Source organism: Chionomys nivalis, chromosome 6, assembly GCF_950005125.1.
Source record: "Chionomys nivalis chromosome 6, mChiNiv1.1, whole genome shotgun sequence".
Lineage (NCBI taxonomy): Eukaryota > Metazoa > Chordata > Mammalia > Rodentia > Cricetidae > Chionomys > Chionomys nivalis.
Genome location: NC_080091.1, coordinates 101123795 through 101147164, shown reverse-complemented (window position 1 = coordinate 101147164; position 23370 = coordinate 101123795). Strand labels below are relative to the sequence as shown.

The following is a 23370-nucleotide window of genomic DNA, read 5'->3' as shown; positions in this document are numbered from 1 at the left end:
GAAAGATGGCTCAGAGGTTAAGAGCATTGCCTGCTCTTCCAAAGGTCCCGAGTTCAATTCCCAGCAACCACATGGTGGCTCACAACCATCTGTAATAAGGTCTGGTGCCCTCTTCTGGCCTGCAGGCATACACACAGACTGAATAGTGTATACATAATAAATAAATATTAAAAAAAAAGAATACTATACTGAAAGCAGACAGTTGTTCTCTGTGGAGTCATTCAAATCTCTATATTCTAAAGCTTCCAGATCCTAACACGAACCACTACACAGCTGCTATCAGTAAAAACCGAAGAGCTGCTCTCCAGTCTGGGCACAAATCACCACATCAACTCCCATCCCATCTGACTCCTCCAAACTCATGCAAGGGCAGAAACAGGCTCACTCGCTCCTCCCACCCTGGAAAGAACATGTATGCCATCACCAAGTCCAGAAACAAAACTAACCCAGCGCTGATACATCTGACAGGGAATCACTACAAAGCACCTTTTTCAGTGCAGAAACTGCTCTGCATTACTTCTTGAAAGACGGGGTTCCATTGTGTAGCTCAGTCAGCCTTGAACCCAGAGATCTGCCTGCCCATAGAGCGGTGCTGAAACTGGGGTGGGGGCTTAAAGACTGTATTTGTGTGTGTTCAGTGTATGCACAAGCACATGTGAGTGCAGTGCCCAGAGTCCAGAGGAGGGCACCTGAGTTACAGGCAGTTGTGAACCTCCTAGTGTGGGTGCTGGGAACTGAGTGCAGGTCCTCTGGAAGAGCAGCAAGTGCTCTTAACCATCGTGTCTCCTCCTCAGCCCCAAAAATGTTCATTTTCATGATCTAGATTCTAGCGAAAAGGACCTGTGTACATTATTTGGCACTGGATAGACTTGTGGTATTTCCATGTGTTTAAGCTTTGCCTAAATAAAACATTTAAAAACAAGTCACTATTCGCTAAATCTAAAATCCATTCCTCAGTTTCCAGTCTTCTTGACCAATCACCATATACTGCAAATCAAACAATAATATCCCAACATGGGAAATCTCAGAAGGTCCACAAAACTTCAGTATTTTCCCAGCATTTTTCTTAGTATGTATAGTATTAATTTTCCTAAATATCAGTTCATTGTTCATAAAGTACTAACAGATTATGCACACACACTCCACCATATAGTTATTAGTCTGTGTTTCTACCTCTCTCAACCCAACCCACAATTCCAATCTATCAGTTGGGTTCAATGTATAGCTGCTTCAATTTCCATCAATTTTTAAAGGAATATTCTTCTCACGCATTCCTTTTTCTCAAGCATTCTCTAGTTAAATACTTTCTCCAGCACCCTAAAAAGAACGTTCCCTACGTGCACTGTCCAATACAGTAACTGTGTCTACTCTGAACTCAAGTGTGCTTTATGTCTACAGTAGCACGGGATTTTACAGATTTGTTATGGATAACAAATGTAAGCACTTCAGTTATATTCACACATTAAAATAGCATTTTGGATATACTGAGTTGAACTATATTTAGATTTTTGATCTATTTCTTCTTTCAGTGTGGCTACAATTTTAAACTGAGCCTTGCAGCTCAACCCAAATGTCAGCTGTGCAGCGCTGACCTCCACAACCATTAGAAATGACTGACAAGTCAATTCTTCTGTGTCACTTCTCTCTAGCTAGGATCAAGACGCACCCGAGCTCAACGCAGATCTGTTCACTATAAAGCTTTAACTCTGAGGTGCTACCTTATATGTAAAATGGGAACATACGGCTCATTAGCATTACAAAAACACACACTAGACAATTTGACTTTATATTAACTATAACTATATTATAGTACTAGGATCAGGGGTAGCTTCTCAAGTCAGAAATGATGATGCAAGTCTGTATTCCCAGCCCTTGGGAGGTGGCAGGAAGATCAAGATCACCTTCAGCTATATAATGAATTAGGAGGAGCCAACATGAGACCCTGTCTCAAAAAAAAAAAAAAAACGATGGGGACTTTCCCTTACTTTTTATATTGCTAAAAACAACTCTTAAACATAAATGAAACAGTATTTCATGTCAACATACCTCCTTGTGTGAAATAAAAATTTCACCAGCCTGTACAATTTTGTTTAAGAATTTGTGTTTGTGATGAGGAAAGAACAGAATATCAAGGGGGAAGTTACCATTACATCAAACACATGCATGTGGGCACACAGGACGAAAGGAAAACAGGCAAAGGAAATGCTCCATGTGGAAAAATTAAAAAACCCCAATGAAAAGATCCCAATTCCTGGGATCAGACGGGGTGCATCTGCACACATATATGGAACCAGAGGTCAGCATCTCTCACTGAACCTGAGCTCCAGGGTTATAAATCTTTACCAGCCCAGGACTGGGGTTGACCCGCGGGCTCACGCCTCGGCTGCTTTTACATACATACTGACAGTCTAATTTGGGGTCCCCACGCTTGCACAGCAGGCACCAACTGAGCCATCTGTCTTAGCTCCCCTCGCTGTTACCTAGGATATACATATATTACACTCAAGCACACAGAACCAATCCACCTTCTCTCCTCTAAAGGTTGCTGTCACATGGCCACAAAGGCCACAGTGAACCAGGCCATCAGCACTGAAAAGCACTTACTCCCAAGTACATCTGCTCACCAACTTCCAGTTACAACAATGGAGCTCAGTGAATGGCACACTTTTGTGCCTGCTCCAACATTCTTTAACTCTCAGTTTTAGATACAGCCTAAGACGGGGCACTTACAGAAACAATTCTAAAGCCAGTACAGGAGAAAAGCTGATTTACTGTCGGAAGACTAAACCATGACAATAACCACTGTTTATTGGGCACCATTAGCTCAGAATAACGGTCCAGAGAGCTAACTTGATGTGAATTCTAGACTTCTAAGAGGGCACTGCTATTATATCCACTCAGTGCACACTGCTAAATCTAAACATTACCAGTGTCACCTGAGAGCTCCCGTTTCTCAGCTTTGCCCCTTCCTGCCTCCACTGTGGTTCATATGCGTGCTGACCCGCACACTCTCTACCTGTCGGCATTAGCAAGTGAAATCATGTCCAACTCCAGCAAGGCTTTCCTCTACCTTCATACCATTTGCAAACAAATTCGGAATCGCCCTCCTCCTCTCCAGAGAACGGTGATCTAAAGGTGCCAATTATAGCTAACATGGACAGGAAACCGATAAAATGCATCAATGTGCACATTTGCAATAAACACTCTGGAAGAAGATTAAGACAGTAACCTTTAAAAAAGTAAAGCGACTGAGCCAGGACTGGTATTGTAGGCCTTTAATCCCAGCACTTGGGAGGCAGATGGATCTCTGTGAGTTCTAGACCAGTCTGGTATACACAACGAGTTCCAGGACAGCTAATGCAAGAGGGAGAGACAAGAAAAACAAAAAACAAAAAGCCCACAAAAATGTAAAAAAAAAAAAAAAAGAATAGAGGACGCCATGTTTGGCAAACGGTACTTTAATTGTAAAATTCACCCACCTTGGTCTCCCTATCACTGCACATTATGTATATGTATGTGCTGAGACACACATAATACATAAAACCTGTATGCACCATTCCAATCAACTTCGGTTCTACCACAGCCTGCACGAAGAGAACTGAGTTTCATGGAATAAATCACTTATCTGCACTGTTATTCACAAAGCCACCGACCCGAGAATCCTAAATGATTCCCTACTGACAGGAGTCAAAGATTAGCACAAAGGTGATTTCTCAAGACAAACTCATCCAGCCTCCCTCCCCAACCTCAGCTACATCCTTCTTTTTCCTCTTGAAATCTCCGCATTCCTCCTCCTGGAGAGAGCAGCGGTCACCTCACCAGAGTGCTGTTTTTCTTGTTAACACCTCTCAACTGGAGGATTTTGGAGGGTGGAGGGGCTGAGGGTCTTACTGTATCTGTAACTCAGGTGGCCTCAACTTCACCATCCTTCCTCAGCTACAGCAACAAGAGGACTTCAAGTGTGGCTTCCAAGCCTGGCAAGTCTCTAATCTTGGAGATCTTCAATTAAGAAACACAGATGCATACAACCCCATAATCACGCAAGAGTCAGGTTAAGTTCAAGCAAGAAGCAACCCCACAGGTCAGCTTTGGAGGGCTGAGAAAAATCTAAGGAGCAGAGAAATTGAGACCTTAAAAGACAAGAAAACACCCTTTCACGTGGACTTGTTCCTAATGGAAGACTCAACTGAACATGGTGGAGTTCCACCCTCTGTCTGGGAGAGGGGAGGAGACACTGCAGCCCACCAGGAGGCTGAGCTACTGCTGGAAGCAGTTATTTAAACCCCAAACTGAAAGGCCGAAGTGGCGCTATTAAAAGAAGCTATCTCCTTCTACTTAGCCCTAATCACAAACAGCACTTTCAGGACAACACCTCATAAACTGTTCAATGTTCACAATTTCCCATGTACCAAACACATCTCTACACCAGACAAACGCAGAAAAACATGAAGACCTATGAATATCCAAATTACGACATCCACCATTCACTCCAATGTTTGATTTTACAAAGACACCAATTTAAATTTTTCTTTTTAATTTTCTATAAGGACTGCTAAAACTCTGTGCTCTGCAGATTCGGACCGACAACTCGACAAGCCGATTTCTACACGTACTACGGCCGCGTCCTCGTGTGTCAGACTAGAGCACTGGTCCTCCCAGAGTAACAACAGTCCAAAGCACTGATCTGCACAGCCAGCAGAGCCTTTGGCATGGCAGACACACCACCATTTTCTCTGCTTTCCTTCACTCCTTCTGCTACCCATTAGTCTTTAACTCCAACGCTCTCCTAGAACTTGAAGAAACCAAAAAACCTGGAAAGCATTCAAGATGTGCAAGTGACACTCACTTTATAATTACAGCTCACCGTGCGGGAACCCTAATTACCACAAGACTAAGTGTGATTACATCTACTCAGTGCTGAAAACTACCAACCAGCCGTTCAACGCTCTAAGGGGGAAAGGGTCATTTAAAAAGCACTTGATATGACCCCTAAGAGGCTTCTGCCAATTTCAACTGTTTCTGCGCAGCTGACAAACTCGGACGGCTGCAGCACTTGTTGCATCCCCAGACCTGTGCTAGCAGTAGCTGGTCTGAATAGCAGCCTAAGAGGCTGTTTCCCAACCAAACAACTTAACAAAATGCAGGGCACTAGGATGGTTTCCTGCCCCTATTTCATTTCTTAGCGATTTCTAGCAATAATGGCAGTTATCTCCAACTTTCCAAGATTTATCAAGCATACGGTTTTGGTTTTTTGTTTTGTTTTATAATTTTTACATTTCTGGGTCAAGTCTGCTTTGAAAAAAGTCATATATTTTGACTTTGGCAACACTGCTCCAAAATTACTTAACAGTACATTTATTGTCACAGGTGATCTCACTAATGGCACTACTTAACCAGGCCTCCCCAGTAATACCCTTTGTTTTTAGAACCACTAGCAGTGGCTAACAACGAGGACTAGGATAGGAGTTGAAGACCATCTTCTTACACCACACACTCATACTCAATACACTGCTAAGAGGATGAGAAAGGGTGGCAGCTCTCTTACAGTTCCTCCTCTGGTAAAACTGTCTGATCCAGGAATACAGCTGATGTTAGCTGCTCTCTATGAGAAAGAAACTAAGGGAGGGAAAATACATAACTGCAAAGAAACAAGGAAAAACCAAAGTTTTAAGTAATGTTGAAAAGTTAAGATTTAAATGATCTAAATGTGTTTGAACATTCCTTCAGGTAATTACATTAACGGCAAACACGAGGCACCAGCTCTTTTGAGATTCACATCATTTCTTCCAACACAATGCATGACGTAAAAAACTTATAGCCATACTTTTTAGCAGTAATATACAAACCACTGCATTAGTACCAGTCAGGCACCCATGTTTCACTAATCTAAATGTCTACGCTGAGTTATAACTTCATTATAGCAGCTCAGCTTCTTTCTTACCAAGCCTACCCGAAATACAGTATAACTGATATAAATTCCCTGGGCACGGACACACGGTACTGATGCAAGTTTCCTTGCTCTGGGGAACTTTCGTTGTTTATGTTCTGAAATGCTTTCCAAAAACTAACTAAACTACCGACGACACGTTTAAGACAAATCCAGTACATCCCCCCCCCCACCCTCATGTAGTAAGCTTGGCATCCATCAGTACTTGCCCGTACAGAAGACGGTGTAATGGAAATTAACTTGTACACAGAACAAGACCATCATTTCGGGGACCCCCAGCTGTAAGTATCCCCTCATTGAGTTTATCACATAAAATTTGAAATCTACTATAAAAGTTTTATAAAAACTATATTTAAGTCAGTATTACTTCAACAGTTGAAGAAAACTTTTCCACTAATGTCGCTAAACCATGGACGGATCCCGACACGAGAGTCGTCTGTGGCAGTCTCGAGACAAGAAACCACCTAAGTTTCCAATCCCGGGGAAGGGTCTGAGACAACTCATCTTCATGTTCTCGGGAGAGGTGGATGGAGCACACCTGCTTTCCTCGGGCACAGATTAAGCTCCCAGGGACACAAAGGCCAGGGAATCAGACCTGGAGAGGCAAAAAGCTTTAGCTGGATACCCACCAATCATCTCCTGGCAACCCAAACACTTCGAGTGATTTTTTTTTTTTTTTTTACCTCTTGGAGTTACTTCCCAGGCACTTAGCAGCACAAGATGTTGCGGACCAGTGGGAAGGAGGGGAGGGCTATGTGGTCAGGTCCCAAAGTCAGGGGAGGGGTGTGGACAGTTAACGCCAGAGCCGGAGCTCCACGGCCCCGGACGCATTAGCCCCGCACCCAGCTAGCTCCGGCTGAGGCGCTCTTGGCCCGCCCCCGTTACTCGGGGCATTACAATGGCGACCGCCAGGCTCCCCCCACGGGGCCTCACCGATCTCGGCCCCCTTCCCCCTACCGCTCACTGGCTGCTCCGCTGCATGTGACTAAACAAAACCCCCCAAGTCTAGAGCCCGGCTCAGCCCCTTTGTGTCCGCCACCGGATCCTCCGCCGCCCGAGCGGAAAGGACCCCCCCGCCCGCCCGCCCGCCGCCGAATCCCGCCCCGCGGCGGCCGCCGCCGCTCACCTAAGGTTCCGCGGCCCCCCGCGGCCGCCGCCTCCCGGACCCCGCGGCCCGGGCTCCTTGTGCAGCAGCAACTCCGCCTCCTCGGCCGCCGCCGCCATCTTAGCCTGTGCGGCAAAACGCGTCCTTTTGGATGGTTGGGAGCCAGCCTAGGGCGTAGCTCCCCGGGCCCGAGCGCCGCGGGCCGGGTCCCCCCACAACTTCTTCCGCCACCCTCGGTCCCGCCACCGCCTGAGCCCGGACGCCCGACACCCGGCCGGGAGGGGGGGAGGGGGGGCTCGGCTGAACCCGACCAGAGAAGACCCCCCGAAACTCACAGTTTGGTGCCGTGTGCGTCAAACCGGGGCGACGTTGGGAGCGCGCGGCGTCCCCGCGTCACACGCTGCTCTGTACGCTGCTACTCGGCTCCAACGGCCCCCCTCCGCTCCCCGCTTTTCGCCTCCGGCCTCGGTTCCCACGGCGCAGGCGCGCGGCTTTCCCGCCTCTGCCTGGCCGCGGGCCGCCGGGGGAGGCCGGCGAGGAGCACCCGGGCGGTCGGGGCTGCGGGGTAGGGGAGGGTGGGGGGCGGCAGGAACAGTGCACCGCTGTTCTCGGGTGCCAAAGAAACCAAACAAGGTCACCTCCCCCAGCGGTGACCTAATCACTCCCAAGGAGGTTCCCGCCCCAAAGTAGGCATGCTCCAAATATGGTGGCGACCAAACTCTGCAAGACCCAAGGACTAGGCATGCCTGGGCCCTTTAAGGTGGAACAGGCCCGTCTTTGGCTTCTACAATCACTAGTTGGCCAAGATTCCGTTTCTCTTCTTATCTATTGAAGGAAGGAACCAGCTAAAGAAAGCAACATATGCCAGCTCTGACCGTGAAGCCCTGGCAAGGAGAGGTTTTAAACGGCGCCACTCGGAAGATGCCTGGTGGGCAGGCATCAGGTGTAGCAACTCAACTTTACCCAGTCAAAACACCCTAAAAGAAGCCGAGGATTGGGGCGACTTGGAAGCTGCGGAGATAGTTTCTGCCTTGTGGAGCATGCCTGGATTGTTCAAATTGGAGTCACACAAAGAAACATCTGATATGCTGGTTACCTCTTCAAATAATCAATAGATTCCCCAGAGGGTCTTCCAAATCTCCCTTTTAACAAGCATTCAGCCATAGGCTTCTGGGGAAAGCAGAGCACTAATTAGACTTTGCTTCTCAACTGGGCCAACAAGTCCCTAACCTGTTGAAGGTGAACTAACCGTCCTAGAGCAATCTATTAGGCCTGCCCTACTAAGTGCTTTGGTTTCTCTGAACTGTTTCCTCGTGGAAAAACTTTAAAAGTTTTCATTAGTTAAGCAATAATCATGAACTGTGCACTTCCAAGCTTCAAGATATGATTGACGTTCAGAGGAATATTCTGTAATTGCATTCATTTGGCAAGAATGAGAGTCTAGTGGTATATTATCTGTGTTTTAATAAAGTTTGCCTGAAGATCAGAGGGCAAAGCAGCCACACTAGCTAGTCACATAGGCCAGGGAGCGGTGGCACACACCTTTAATCTTAGGGTTCAGGAGATAGAGGCAGACAGAGCTCTGTGAGTTCAAGGCTATCCTGGGCTGCACAAAATCGATCCAGAAACAGATCCGGGTGTGGTGGCTCACACCTTTAATCCCAGTGTTGTGGGGGGGGGGGGTCACACACCTTTAATCCTAGCACTAGGGAGTGGAAACAGGAGCGGTATTGCTGGGCCGAGAGAGAAATATAAAGGGGAAGAGACAGGAACTCAGTGGAATCTGAGGATTTGTGGAGAGAGGACCTTGCCCCTTTGGTTTGAAGATTTCGTAGAGGCTGGCTTTTCTGATCTTCAGGTTGAACCCCAATATATGTCCCTGGGTTTTTATTACTCATGCAACGTGAGAGTATCTTTCACAAAAAAAAATGGTACCTTCAGCAGCAGCAAACATATTTCAAATAACAGATATTTTACTGTCCACACTAATTATTTCACTAGCTAATGACGCCGACACATGGATACTTGCCTTGTGTGCATCAGGCATTATTCTAACCTGTTCAAGTCAACTACAACCTCAAGGGGCAAAGAGAGATTAGACTGGCTTCTCAAAGTCATGTGACTCTTTGGGCCGTTTCAAAATGTAAACTGGCTTTCCCGTACATGAATGGAAAATCAGAATATAAATGTGTATATATTTTCTAGGGTGAAACACTTTAAAGATTTAGTTATTTTTATCTCATGAATGTGGATCGTGATTTTGTCTGCATCTATGGCCGTGGACCATACGTCATGCCTGGTGTCCAGGGGAAGATGGGACCTAAGCCTGGGTTCTCTACGACAATATCAAGTGCTTTTAACCAAGAGCCATCTCTCTAGTCCCAAGTGATTTACTTTTTTTTTTTTTTTTTTTTTTGGTTTTTCGAGACAGGGTTTCTCTGTGGTTTTGGAGCCTGTCCTGGAACTAGCTCTTGTAGACCAGGCTGGTCTCGAACTCACAGAGATCCGCCTGCCTCTGCCTCCCAAGTGCTGGGATTAAAGGCATGCGCCACCACCACCCGGCCAGTGATTTACTTTAGATTAGATCCATTAACCTGCAAAATTCAAAGGCCCATTGACTGGAACTAAGCTTTTTATATATGAGTCTTCAGGGCACATTTCAGATATATCTATATATAGATTGATAGAGATATATGGGGAGAGCGCCTATAAATACATTCCCTATATCTTAAAATCTATATATCTTTAAGTTCTATATAAACATTCACATTATATAAACAGTGTTGAATAAATGAGTTTCTATAGTTCAACAAAAGTTGACTCTTAAAATACCAACTTTCAATTTATTAGGGATTGGGGGTGAAACAATAAAGATTTTAAAATTACAAACAAAACCTCATGAGAGCCAGGCATGATGGTGAACACCTTTAATCCTAACACCCAGGAAGCAGAGGCAAATGAATCTTTTTAATTCAATAACAGCCTAGTCTATAAAGAAAGTTCCAGGGCAGCCAGGACTACACAGAGAAGTTTTGCCAAGAAAAATAATAAATGAATTAATAACCTCATGAAACACAGTAGAAAATAGATTCAGTATACAGATATTATAGTGATTATTAATTATATTAATTATATTAATATCATTATATTATAATGAATGTATTAATTATATTAATATTATATATAGTTGGGTGGTGGTGGCACATGCCTTTAATCCCAGCACTCAGGAGGCAGAGACAGGTGGATCACTGTGAGTTTGAGGCCAGCCTGGTCTACAGATTGAGTTCCAGGACAGGCTCCAGAGCCACAGAGAAACTCAGTCTCGAAAACAACAACGACAACAACAATATACATGTATGTATGTGTGTGTGTGTATATATATATATATTCTAAAACTTAACCTGAGCTGAAGTTGGAGAGAGCACAAGCTGTGCAAGGTGCAAACGTGAAGACTGGATGGAGTTCAGATCCTAGAGCACATGGAGAAGCTAGAGAGACATGACATCCATAACCCCAGCCCGCAAGAGGCCGAGACAGGGCAACTAGGCTCCAGGTTCAGCAAGAGACACTGCTGAACATGAGGTAGAAAGCAACGGAGGAGATAGGAGCACCAACGTCAGGTCTCCACAGGCATGCGCACCTCACACACGTGCAATCACTCATTCAGACACCGCGGAGAAAAAAAATGCATCTGCTGCTCTACTCCGTGAGATTATAGGAGCCTGCCAAGAAAGAAAACAGTGGACCATACAAACTTAATGTCAGATATTTAAGGACTGTGTAGAGAAGCACATGTTAGCTTTGAATCCCTTAAGGTACCTTAGAGAAACAACTTAAGTCACAATCTTACTCCACGGCTCTCGGGCTCCACTGCTGGATCAGAGAAAGGCAGAAACGTGGTGGGATGTCACATGAGGGAAAACTACCTTACCTCATCACAGTCAGAAAGCAGACAGAATGAAAACATGGGGTGGTCAAGATATACTCTTCTAAGACACACCTCAGCGCCTATCAATAACATCTTCAAATCGTGAATCTGCCAATGGACTGACCTACTGATGGAATTAATCCTCATAATCCAGCCATGTCCCAAAGGCCTCTCCATCGTCGAGCAAGCCTCTGATATCTGAGCAGTCGAGGGACAGTTCAGTTCCAAAGAGTAGCAAAGCACAAGAAAATAAATGAAAGGACACAGAAATAAGACAGACAGTAGCTCCAGAGGGGAAAGGAGCCCTGTTAGTCCCAAACAGCAGGGTCTAACGATAGCAACCTCCATGTTTTCCTCATGTCACATTCCACTGCAGTCTGTCGGGAGAGCAGGGGAGGCCTCGGAGTAATTGTTCAGGGAACTGCAGTCTCGTCAGCAGACACTGGCAGGAAACACGTCCAGGCATGTGGTCAGACTAGAGAATGTGGTTTATCATATGCCATGGAGGTGAGACTTCTGGGGAACTAGAGACTCTACTTTCCCCATCGTTGGTGACTCTAGTAAGTTCCCTGTGAATGACTCTTTCCAGTGCAGCGGTTTTGGTAACAAGTAAATAAAGGGGGGGGGGGGAACTGGGACTGCCAATTATAGAAAGTTGATGTGTTGGTTTGAATAACAATAGTCCCTATAAGCACATAAATTTAAATGCTTGGCCATCAGAAAGTGGGAGTACTTGAGAAGGATCAGGAGGTGTGGCCTTGTTGAAGTAGGTATGGCTTTGTTAGAGGAAGTGGGTTGCTGGGTGTGGGCTTTGGGGTTTCAAAAGGCAAAGCCAGTTGCAGTGTCTCTCACTTCTTGCTGCCTGTGAATCTGGATGTAGAACTCTCAGCTCCTTCTCCAGCACCATGTCTACCTGTTTGCTGCCATGCTTCCTGCCATGATGACAATGGACGAATCTTCTGAAACTGTAAGCCAGCCTCAATTAAATGCTTTCTTTTGTAAGAGTTGCCATGATCCTGTGTCCCTTCACAGCAGAACACTGCCTAAGACGTTGATTGGTGCGGGAGAATTGTCTATATTGTGTCAATCATGTTTTAAATAAATGCTGATTGGCCAGGCAGGAAGTATAGGTGGGAAAACCAGACAGGAAGTAGAAATGATGTAACGAGAACAGGAGATTCTGGGAAGGAGGAAGTTGATTCCTCCCACTCCTGCCCAGACTGCAGAAGCAGCAGGATGTGATCTGCCCCACTGAAAAAGGTACTGAGCCACATGGCTAACATAGATCCGAAAAATGGTTAATCAAGATATAGCCAGTGAGAGGCTAGAGCTAATGGGCCAATCAGCTTATAATTTATGGAGACCTATGTGTGATTTTCTTTGGGGCTAAACAGCGGGGGTTACAGGGCAGTACAGAAACCCTCAACAAGCAGGCCCCCCATTCATGTTACAGTTGATGAAATCAAGCTGTTGACTCACCCAACTGAGACTCAGATACAAAGTAATAGGTAAATACTTCCTCCCAGAGATTCTCCACAGCTAACCAGCCAGCCCTCTCCTGGTAAAAAGTTGCCTTTGCTACACTTTCATCAAATTCCCACACACACAAAGCTTGACAGACTCCTTGGTTATTCTTTTTTTCCAGTCAAAGATTCCAACTACTCTGTAATATTTTCTTGACATCCATCAAAGGAAAGAAGGCATCTGTAATTTCAGCTATTCCATCTGCTTTATTTATAAAGAAAAAGAATGTAAAAGAGTAAGCCAGTGAATTAGATCACATGTACTGATTTTTCTTGTAATCAAAAAATGGGGAGATACTGTAGAACAAACACATTCCTTCAACCCCACAGCAATAACCTGAGGTTGGCGGTGTAAATATAGATGAGATTAATCCCTTCCAAAGGAACATGAACTCTCCAAACATCATTTATACTTATTTCTTTATTTATATTTGACACAGGGTCTTTATAAGTTTAGACTGGCCTCAAAATCCCTTTGCAGTCAAGATGACCTCACAGTTCAGACCCTCCTGCCTCACCGTCCTACGGGCTGGAATCATTGCATTTCCTACCACATCCTGCTTAGACAGTGCTGGGAACTGAACCGAGGCTTTGTGCATGCCAGGCTAGCACTCAATAAGCTGACCTATATTTCCAGCCTCTACCAAATACCATTTACCTAAAATTCTATAACCATGTTGAAAGAAAGAGTGATAGTTATAACCTTTTGTCCTCGTTAGAGTGACTATTACTGTGATAAAACATCACGACCAAAGCAACTTGGGGAGGAGAGGGTTTATTTGGCTTGTACTTCCTTATCTCAGTCCATCAGTACAGAAACCCAAACTGGGCAGAAATGCAGAGGCAAGAGCTGATACAGAGGGGTGCTGCCTACTGGCTTACGCTCCCAGGCTCGCTCAGCCTGCTTGCTATAGAACCAAACCCCACCAGCCCTGGCAAGACACCACCCACAATGGACTGGGCCTGCCGCAGTCTCCGATTAAGAAAATGTTCTGCAGTCTTGCCCACGTCGTGATTTCAAAGAGGCATTTTCTTAATCATGGTTCCACCCTCTCGGATGACTTTTGCTGTATCACGTTGACATAAAACTAGTTAGCACAACCTATCCCTTGTCAGCTTGACACACAAATACATCACTGTTAAGCCACAACCTTTCTTCATCCCGATAGTCACTCATTAATAAAGACATGACAATATAAAACACTTACAAACTTAAAAAGACCCATGGTCTTTAAAAAATCAAACACTTAAAAATTCAGTCCCTTTTAAAAACCCAAAGACTTTTAAAATATAATGTGTCTCAACTGTGGGTTCCTATAAAATAAAAAGTAAATTAAATATTTTCTTACTTCAAGATGGAAGAATCAGGGCACAGTTACAATTAAATCAAAGCAAACCCAAGCTCCAACTGTGTAAATAACACAACGCCCTGTGTCTGGGACTCATGATTTTGGGGGGCTGTCCCCAAAGGGTTTAGGTCACTTCTCTGGCTCTGCACTCTGCAGTACACTTGTCTTCTAGGCCCAGCATGCTCCACTCCCCAGCTGCTGCTGTCCTGGTGGCGACTCCAGAATGCTAGATCCCTTCTTACAACTGGGCATACTTTCACCTTCAGCCCTGCTACACAGCACGAGGCTTCCACTGCTCCCATGACCCCTTCATGCCTTTAAGACCAGCACCTCCTGGGCGACTCTCACACTACCAAGTTTGGCTGCGCCGTGGCCACCCCTAGAGCACAGCTTCTGCATATGACCTTGGAAGAAACTCTTCCCAGAAGATTTCACCTCAGTGATGCTGATCTCTTAGTCCCCATCAATCTCTTAGCTCCAGCTGAACAGCCATCTGTTGTCCCAGGAACTCAAAGGCTTTAGCTCAGTGGTTCTGGTCTCTTGTTAATCACAGCTGATTCTTCAACCTGAGCTAACCAGAACCACAAATTCCTCACTCAAAATAACAAACGGTCCTGATAACTTAAACTTCCCTCTGAAACGTCACAAGCCAGGCCTCCATCATCTGCGCTGCTCCCTACAGTCTTAACTTTCAAGTCCCACGGAAGAGCCAACTAAACTCCCAGTACTCAAGGGCTTTTCTGGCCCAAAGTTCTAAAGTCCTTCCACAACCCTCCTGAAACTATGATTAGGTCTGCCAATCAATAACCCACTTCTGGTATCAAAATCTATATTAGTTGGGGTTCTCTAGAATAACAGAACTTGTAGAATGAATGTCTGTCTAATTTAATATCATTTATTTTTATATATTTACTTATCATATATTTGTAATATATGTTACATATTAATTATAAGTACTTATTAAAATGACCTACAAGCTGTGGTCCAGCTAACCCAGCAATGGCTGCCCATGAACAGAAGGTACAAGAATCCAATAGTTGTCCAGTCCCTGAGGCTGGGTGCCTCTGTCGGTCTTCAGTGTACGCTGGAATCCCAAAGAAGCAGGTTCTAATGCCAGTGAAGGAATGAACCTGCCAGCAAGAGCAATAACAAGCAGGCAAAGATCAAAAGCTTCCTTCTTCCGTGCCCTTTATATAGACTCTCAGAAGAAGGTGTGGCCCAGCTTAGAGATGGGTATTAGTGCCTCAAAAGATCTGGATTAGAGGTGTGTCTTCCCACCTCAATGCTCCAGATTAGAAGTAGATCTTCTACTTCAAATGATTTAATTGAGCAAAATTATCTCTTGTGTGTGCAACTGTTTTGGAGTTTTAGTTAATTCCAGATGTGGTCAAGTTGAAAACCACAATAGCCATCACACCTTTAAAGAATAAATTTAGTAAATGTAGTCAGAAATAGAAAAATAGGTCTAACATACTATTGTGATATTTTTTTCACATCCATGTCTCTTTTTATTTCAGAATGATAAATTTATCTTACAAACTATCAGATATCTTTCTGGTTGCCCTTTTATCTTTCCGGCATGGTCTCCATGCAGCTAATGAGTGGATTCTTATTTGTCTAGTACTCGGTGCCTATAAAGATGCACGCATCTCTGACCTCCAACACTAGGGAAGAATAGACCAAAAGCCTTATGCTTAAAGACCAGGTCAGCTTGTTATGTATAGCTAATGTCTCCCCTGTCACTACAGTTTGGATCTGGAATGTTTTTGCAAAGTCTCATGTGTTGGAGGCTTAGTCAAACTTAATGATGTTGAGAACCGGTCCAAACGGCATGAATAGCACTTTGTGAGAACTCTTCCCAGTCTTAGGGTTGTGTCCTTAAACATCATAGTGGAGTTATTGACTGTCCTCCTCTTCTCTTGGCTCCCCAGGCATAGAGTGAGATCTTCATCTCTCAACATGCTCCACATGACCCACAGCGGCAGAACCAACCCATGAAACTGTGAGCAAAAATAAGTGTCTTGCCGTGTGGTAGCACACCAGAGCTTCTTACTTCTAAGTTAGTGTCTATCCATCAACCTTCCCCCATGGCTTCTTTCCTTGTTTCTCTATCTCAGATAACCACCGTGACCACCATTCAGTAGCATCAGCTCACTTATAGTGCCCATATCAGCAAGAATGTGCAACACGTGCCTGTCTGAGCCTGGCTGGAGTATGGGGTGCAGATGTGTGTGATGAGCATCTTCCTGAGCCTGGCTGGAATGTGGGGTGCAGAAGTGTGTGATGCACATCTTTCTGGGCCTGGCCAGAGTATGGGGTGCAGAAGTGTGTGATGAGCATCTTCCTGAGCCTGGCTGGAATGTGGGGTGCAGAAGTGTGTGACACGCATCCTTCTGAGCCTGGCTGGAATGTGGGGTGTAGAAGTGTGTGACCAGCATCTTCCTGAGCCTGGCTGGAGTATGGGATGCAGAAGTGTGTGACGAGCATCTTCCTGAGCCTGGCTGAAATGTGGGGTGCAGATGTGTGTGACATGCATCCTTCTGAGCCTGGCTGGAATGTGGGGTGCAGAAGTGTGTGACACGCATCCTTCTGAGCCTGGCTGGAATGTGGGGTGCAGAAGTGTGTGACACGCATCCTTCTGAGCCTGGCTGGAATGTGGGGTGAAGAAGTGTGTGACACGCATGCATCCTTCTGAGCCTGGCTGGAATGTGGGGTGCAGAAGTGTGCAACACGCATCCTTCTGAGCCTGGCTGGAATGTGGGGTGCAGAAGTGTGTGACACGCATGCATCCTTCTGAGCCTGGCTGGAATGTGGGGTGCAGAAGTGTGCAACACGCATCCTTCTGAGCCTGGCTGGAATGTGGGGTGCAGAAGTGTGTGACACGCATCCTTCTGAGCCTGGCTGGAATGTGGGGTGCAGAAGTGTGCGACACGCATCCTTCTGAGCCTGGCTGGAATGTGGGGTGCAGAAGTGTGTGACCAGCATCTTCCTGAGCCTGGCTGGAATGTGGGGTGCAGAAGTGTGTGACACACATCCTTCTGAGCCTGGCTGGAATGTGGGGTCCAGAAGTGTGTGACACGCATGCATCCTTCTGAGTCTGGCTGGAATGTGGGGTGCAGAAGTGTGTGACCAGCATCTTCCTGAGCCTGGCTGGAATGTGGGGTGCAGAAGTGTGTGACCAGCATCTTCCTGAGCCTGGCTGGAATGTGGGGTGCAGATGTCTCTTCCATGTTTTGAACTCTTTTTTTTTTTTTTTTTTGTCGTAGTTCAGATCTGAGAGGTCATGAAAACTTAGGAAATGTGGCTTTTTAGAAGAAACAGGCTATGGGGGGCAGCACACAGGGGCTCTCTGGGGCCCTAGGTCAAGCAAGCCTTTGCTTTCCATCACCAGAGGACAGGCTCTACTTCACTACTCCTCTATGACGTGCTGACACAGCTGAGTCAAACCATGTGGACTGAAAAAGCCATCAGCCAAAATAAATCTTCCTTTTTCCTCTTTGTGAATCTTTGTTGCTTTGTTTACAAAGAGTTTACTGAATTACACTGTAAAAGGGCAGTGGGCTAGGCAGTAACTAGGACCCTCTGTGCAGCCAATTCTTTCCATTCTAAAGATGATTGCCTTGGGTGTTGTGTCTCGATAGGAACCTGACACTGTTTCCTTGGCTACATAATGGATAGACACTGGAATTTTCTGTTTCTATATAAATGTTAGGACCTTTTTCTAGTTCTTATGAGGGATTGGCGTTTTAGTGGGGATTGCATAGTCAGTGTTGGGTCATCCTGTCTTCCTCTCACAAGAACATGGTCTACCATGCCTGTTTTGTTGTTGTTCTTTTGTTTTGTGTTTTGTTTTAAGATAGAGTCTCACAATGTAACCCTGGCTGGCCTGAAAATCACAGTGATTCCTCCACCTCTAACTCCTGAGTCCTGGGATTAAAGGTGTGCGCTCCTATGCCCAGGTGTGTGCTCACAAGCCCAGGTGTGTGCTCCCATGTCCAGGTGTGTGCTCATAAGCCCAGGTGTGTGCTCACAAGCCCAGGTGTGTGCTCACAAGCCCAGGTGTGTGTGCTCCCATGCCCAGGTGTGTGTGCTCCTATGCCCAGGTGTGTGCTCACAAGCCCAGGTGTGTGTGCTCCTATGCCCAGGTGTGTGCTCCAATGCCCAGATGTGTGCTCACAAGCTCAGGTGTGTGCTCACAAGCCCAAGTGTGTGTTCCCATGTCCAGGTGTGTGCTCACAAACCCAGGTGTGTACTCCAATGCCCAGGTGTGTACTCCCATGACTAAGTGTGTGCTCCCATGCCCAGGTGTGTGCTCCCATGCCCAGGTGTGTGCTCACAAACCCAGGTGTGTGCTCACAAGCCCAAGTGTGTGCTCCCATGCCCAGGTGTGTGTTCCCATGATCAAGTGTGTGATTACAAGCCCAGGTGTGTGCTCACAAGCCCAGGTGTGTGCTCACAAGCCCAGGTGTGTGCTCAAAAGTTCAGCTTCTATTGCTTTGTTGTTATTGTGCGTTTGTTTGTTTTTTGGGGACAGGGTTGCTCTGTGTAGCTCTGGCTGTCCTGGAACTCATTCTGTAGATCAGGCTGGCTTTGAACTCAGAGATCCACCTACCTCTGATTCCCGTCTGTGTGCTGGGATTAAAAGTGTGCACTGCCATGTCTGGCTTACTTACTCTCCATTTTTTAACTTCAGGCACTTAAAACCCCTTTGAGTCTCTTGAGTCACAGCGGAAACAGGTCTTGTTAATCACCCAGCCCCCATGCCCAGCCCCTGTTAGGCAGGCTCTGTACAGTGGCCTCTGTGAGCCTTCTGCTGGCTCTCCTACCATCACATGCCAGGAACCTGTGTAGCCACAACTCAGGACCTGAAGTAAACTTGCCCACAGGCAGTGCTGAGCTCCCGAGGCTGAGCATTTATTTTCATACACTAGTCTATCGATATTTGACTATTCTATAGAGGTCTTAGGGCCACCATTCCAACTAAGTACCCCTCCCCCGAAGGGCCTTCCCTTCACCTCACTCTCAAGCAGCACTCAGTGCTTCTGTTACACTTACTTACATTAAATCCCACCATACTTAAAATATGGAGCACAACCCAGCCAGTTCTGTTGGCAGAGCTGCGGGTGCGCCAGCTCTGAAGTTGTGAGCAGGGGAGAGCTGCCCCCATTTTTCATCTGTGACATGGTGGCCTGGGCAGAGAAGTGAGCCTCCCTCCCTGTCCCCACCCACCAATGCCTGAGGCAAGAGGGAGAGTTGCCCCTGAGGTTGAAAGGTCAGGAGAGTTGTCCCGGGGCTCCACCACCTGCAGCACTTGGGGGAACAGGTTCTGCTCCACGCCTGAGCGCCTGAGCGGTCCAACAGAAGCAGCCCTCTGGGCGGCAGTGTGGGCAGGTCAGTCTCAATACTGTGAGCATGGAAGAGCTGCCGCGTGGCAGAATAAGAGGGGGGTCCCCCATTGGCTGCAGCACTTGGGAGAGTGATCCCCACTTGGACAACACAGCAGAACTGGTTCTGAAGGTGCAGGTGTGGGAGATCTGCCCTGAGGAAGTGAAAGCAGGAGAGCTGGCCCCGCCCTCAAGGCTAACAGGGTGCACTCACCGAAGCCGTGCCGAGAGTTCACCCTGGAGCTGAAGACAAGGGAAAGCTGGTGGGTTGACCAATGCTTCAACTCCCCAGGCCTAGAACCAGGGTTATGGGTTGGCTAACGCCAATATCTACTCCATCTGTGTGTGATCTGCTAGGGCACAGGAAGGGCTGTTCCTGCAGACCCAAAGCTGCAGGATCTCCACGACACAGGGCATTGGCAGGATAATGAGGAGGAGTCCCAGTGGGCCCAGCACCAGTAGCTTAGCAGAAGCCAGAGGCCGCAAACCAGACCAACGACTTGGGCAAGGAAAGATAGATGGACAAAAGGATTTACTGTGTGACTCTCTGTGTCACACTGCAGCTTCCAGACTGAGATTCCCACATCTGTCTTTTCTTTTTTCTTTCTTCTCTCACATTTTATCTGGGGGGTGGGGGGGTGGGGATTTCTGCAAGGTCAGAGAGTGGTTAAGCAGGGACAGGAAATGAATGGAATCGAGATGCATGATGCGAAAGACACAATAAAGAAAAAGAAAGTTTTAAAAAAAATGGGCTCCATGAATTCAGTTTCAAAATGTACAAAGTCATTTCATTGTGAGATTAAGGAAGCGTTTGGAGTAAGTCTGCCTACCAGCAAACTGTCTTCTAAATACTAAGCTTATACAAACAGATAAAAACAGTTCCAGCCTCAATCAGAGAAGCCTCTTCTAACAGACACAGCGGCAAACGCAGAGACTCGGGGCTTCCTAAGACACAGAAAATAAACAATGGATGTAGACCCCAAACAAGTCACTCACACCAGGTCCTCACACACTTGGGCACACGGTAGAAGAGGGGGTGGGAAGTGTGTGAAGGCCGGAAGACAGGCCGAAGGGTTTGGAATATTATTGTCTAGATTCCGAGCATTAACATTAACTCCCATCAGCTGTAGCTATCTGCCCTGCACCCACACAAGACAGTCAAGGAAGGGGGGAGGGGGACCCGGAGTCCCACCCTTAACAGCTGAACTATCAGCAAAGGAGAGGTTCTAGGAGAGGGAGAATCCATATCTTTAGCTGGGTGCCCTTTGATGAGCCCACCAGGCTCTAGCAGATAGTTCCGAAACCCACAATTATACAGATGGGCCTGATTACTCTTGGTGGGGAGGGGTGTGGGTGGATGGCCTCAGACTGAAACAAGTAGACCAGGATGTGTTTGAGTGCTTTGGGAGGGAGAGGGTGGACAAGGTTGACAGGGAGGTGGGAAGTAGAACGGTCAATATGGAAGGTGTGCAAACGTGACATTGTAAACACTTAGAAGTGGCTCTCAGAATTAAAGTGAAGCTTAAGGGTTTTGTTTTGTTTTGGTTTGGTTTTGCTTTTTGGTTTTGTTTTAGAAAAACAGTTTGTTTTCAGACAGACTGTCCTGTTACTCAGGCTGGCCTTGACTCCCAAGCCCAGCATGCCTGTACCGAATAGAATCCAGGGCTCTGTGCACACTAGACAAGCATTCTCCCAATCAAGTACATCCCTAACCTTTGTTAAAATGGATGTTGGGGATGGAGAGATGGCTCAGTGGTTAGGAGCTCACTCTGCTCTTGCAGAGGACCAGAGTTCAATTCCCAACACCCAGGTCAGGTGACCTGCAACTCCAGCACCAGGGGTCCAACCCCATCTTCTGGCTTCTGTAGGCACTGCTCTCACTCAGACAAACATAGATGCAAATAATTTTTAAGTGTTAAATTTTTATCTCACCCACAGTTTGGATAACAGATTGTTAGAAAGTTCCTGCATATCACATAACTCATTATTATGCAACAAATGGGAGCAACAGGTTAAATTACCAATTTGTCCTCTCAAAAGAGGGATGTTAGGGGCTGAAGAGCTGTTTTATGTACTCAAGCTACTAGAGTTTCTGGGTTCTACCCCAGTGATAGAGACAGAACAAATACAAGAGCATTTGGAACCTGGTAGGAAATCCCACGTGAGATGGTAATTCTGGGCAGGAATCTAATGTCTTGTGACCAGCTTGTTGGCTGTCCAGTTACTGCCTACCAAGGTAACCAGAAGTGAATTAGAAGCAATCAGAAAAAAAAAAAGTATGTTCATATCTGTTGGACACTCCTGTCCTCCAGCAGGGCTACCTGCATCTACATGAGTTCAGCTGTGCTTGGGTGCAAGGGATCCCACAGCTGGGCTTGTTGACTGAGCCCTCACAGCAGCAGAGCCAGGAAAGGTCATGGGACCCCAGCCCACCCGAGTATCCAGCCGGCTCTAATTAATTCCACCTAATTGCAGGGTGGCACGGGTCTGAGGGATGGCCTAGAGTGCTGCCTGTGGGGAAGCCATGGTCCTTGCTGGGTGAAGACTTCCCCATCTTCTTGTCATAACCCCTCACCCATGCGCTGTAAGCCCAGTAAACTCACTGGTTCCCTAATGTGGAACTTTGGTGAATGGAGCATTGGTTAGGATCTTACAGAAGGGAGAGAGTCATTGCTGAGTCTCCTCCTACCCCACCCCATTCTGAGAGAAAATTCTAGAAACAATATTCTTTCTTCTTCAGTTGTTAGTCAAAAAAATTAAAATATGCACAAACACATAAGGGATAATTCTTTTCGTAAGGAGGAAAATAAGGCATATCCCCAAGGGTTGGGACCAGAAATTGATGAGTTTGGCAGGAGGCTTTGGAAGTGAGCAGCAAGAGCCGATCTGACTAACAGGAAAAGAATGTTGCACAGAACCAAGAAAAGCAACACAGTTTTTGAATTGCTCAAAAGCAAAGCAGTCTGTGACAGCTTCTGCAGCAGTCCTCTGGGGGGTGGGGGGGAATGACAGATTTTCCTGGGAGGGAGCGTAGCAGCAGAGAGTTAAGGACGGTCTCAGGGTCTGGAGATGATAGAACAGTGGCTCTCAGCCTTCCAACATTGTGACCCCTCAGTGCAGTTCCTCCTGTCGACCCCAACCATAAAACTATTTCAGTTACTACTTCATAACTGTAATTTTGTTACTGTTAAAAGAGTCATAAAGTAAATATCTGTGTTTTCCAATGGTTTTAGGTGACCCCTTTGAAAGGGTCGTTCAAAACCCCCCCCAAAGGAGTCGTGACCCACAGATTGAGAACAGCCGAGATAAATCTTTCTGGGGGTGATACTGATTGTTGTTTAGTAGTTAAAGTAGCCATGGATCAGATAGCTGCTTGAGGCAGGCCAATTCACATTCTCATTTGGTCATGAAAAGCCACCTGGCCAGAGCATCCAGGCTCCTCACCCTCCAGGACCAACTGTGATTGTGAAATCTAACCCAGGCAGCACTGCCTGGCTGGCAGGTAGACGTGCCAGGAGAAATAGCTGAAATCGGGAGAGAAAATAAGCAGGGTCCTGTGCGCGAATCGGCCCTTTGAAAGTGAAGAAAGGCCCGCTGGGATTCACGTTCTCCTCCGGCTATTTGGAACGTTCGCTTATTTTTCTTAGAGATGAGATCTAGGACTTGGCTGTAGCTCAGTGTCAGAGAGCTCGCATAGCACGCCTGAGGCCCTGGGTTCATCCCTGGTCCAGGAGGAAGTGGGGAGAAAGGAAAGGGGGAGGGGAGGAACGGGGTGGGGGAAGGAGTGAGGGAGCAGGAGGGGAGAACCTCACCTTGCAGACCCTTTTCCACTGACTCCTCTGCAACTTGAACTGCAGGCTTTTGAGACCGCAACTGCTGAGATAGGAGATCTTTGCCGCATTCAAAGCGTGCTCAGTGGTTTTTCTGTTTAGATAATGGAATACATACTTACAGAAACGACTCAGTTCCTCAAGAGTTTGTTTTGTGATTTATCTGTGATGTCCCGTGAAGAGTGCCTCCCCCCTCCCGCAGCACCTTGGCTCCCTCTCTTCACCGAGGCTGGGTTGATTGACGGTCTTGAAAGACTGGCCTACCAGGTATTTCAGGCTAACCTTGGTGAAAACGGAGTTTCTC

General features: G+C 46.5%; 1 protein-coding gene across 17 annotated transcripts in view; it reads right to left on the bottom strand.

Moving 5' to 3' along the window:
• Window positions 1-7658, bottom strand: part of Znf644 (zinc finger protein 644) — a 71341-nt gene extending 63683 nt beyond the window's left edge. For 6 of the 17 annotated variants that reach the window (XM_057771988.1, XM_057771983.1, XM_057771998.1 and 3 more), the window contains exon 1: window positions 7074-7381. Coding sequence is in view for 6 of the 17 variants with exons in the window: in XM_057771983.1 (XP_057627966.1) it covers window positions 7074-7171 (98 nt within the window). In the remaining 11 variants the exon portion in view is untranslated. The other 11 variants (XM_057771986.1, XM_057771995.1, XM_057772002.1 and 8 more) reach the window with 7 other exon arrangements.
• Window positions 7659-23370: the final 15712 nt, after the last annotated feature.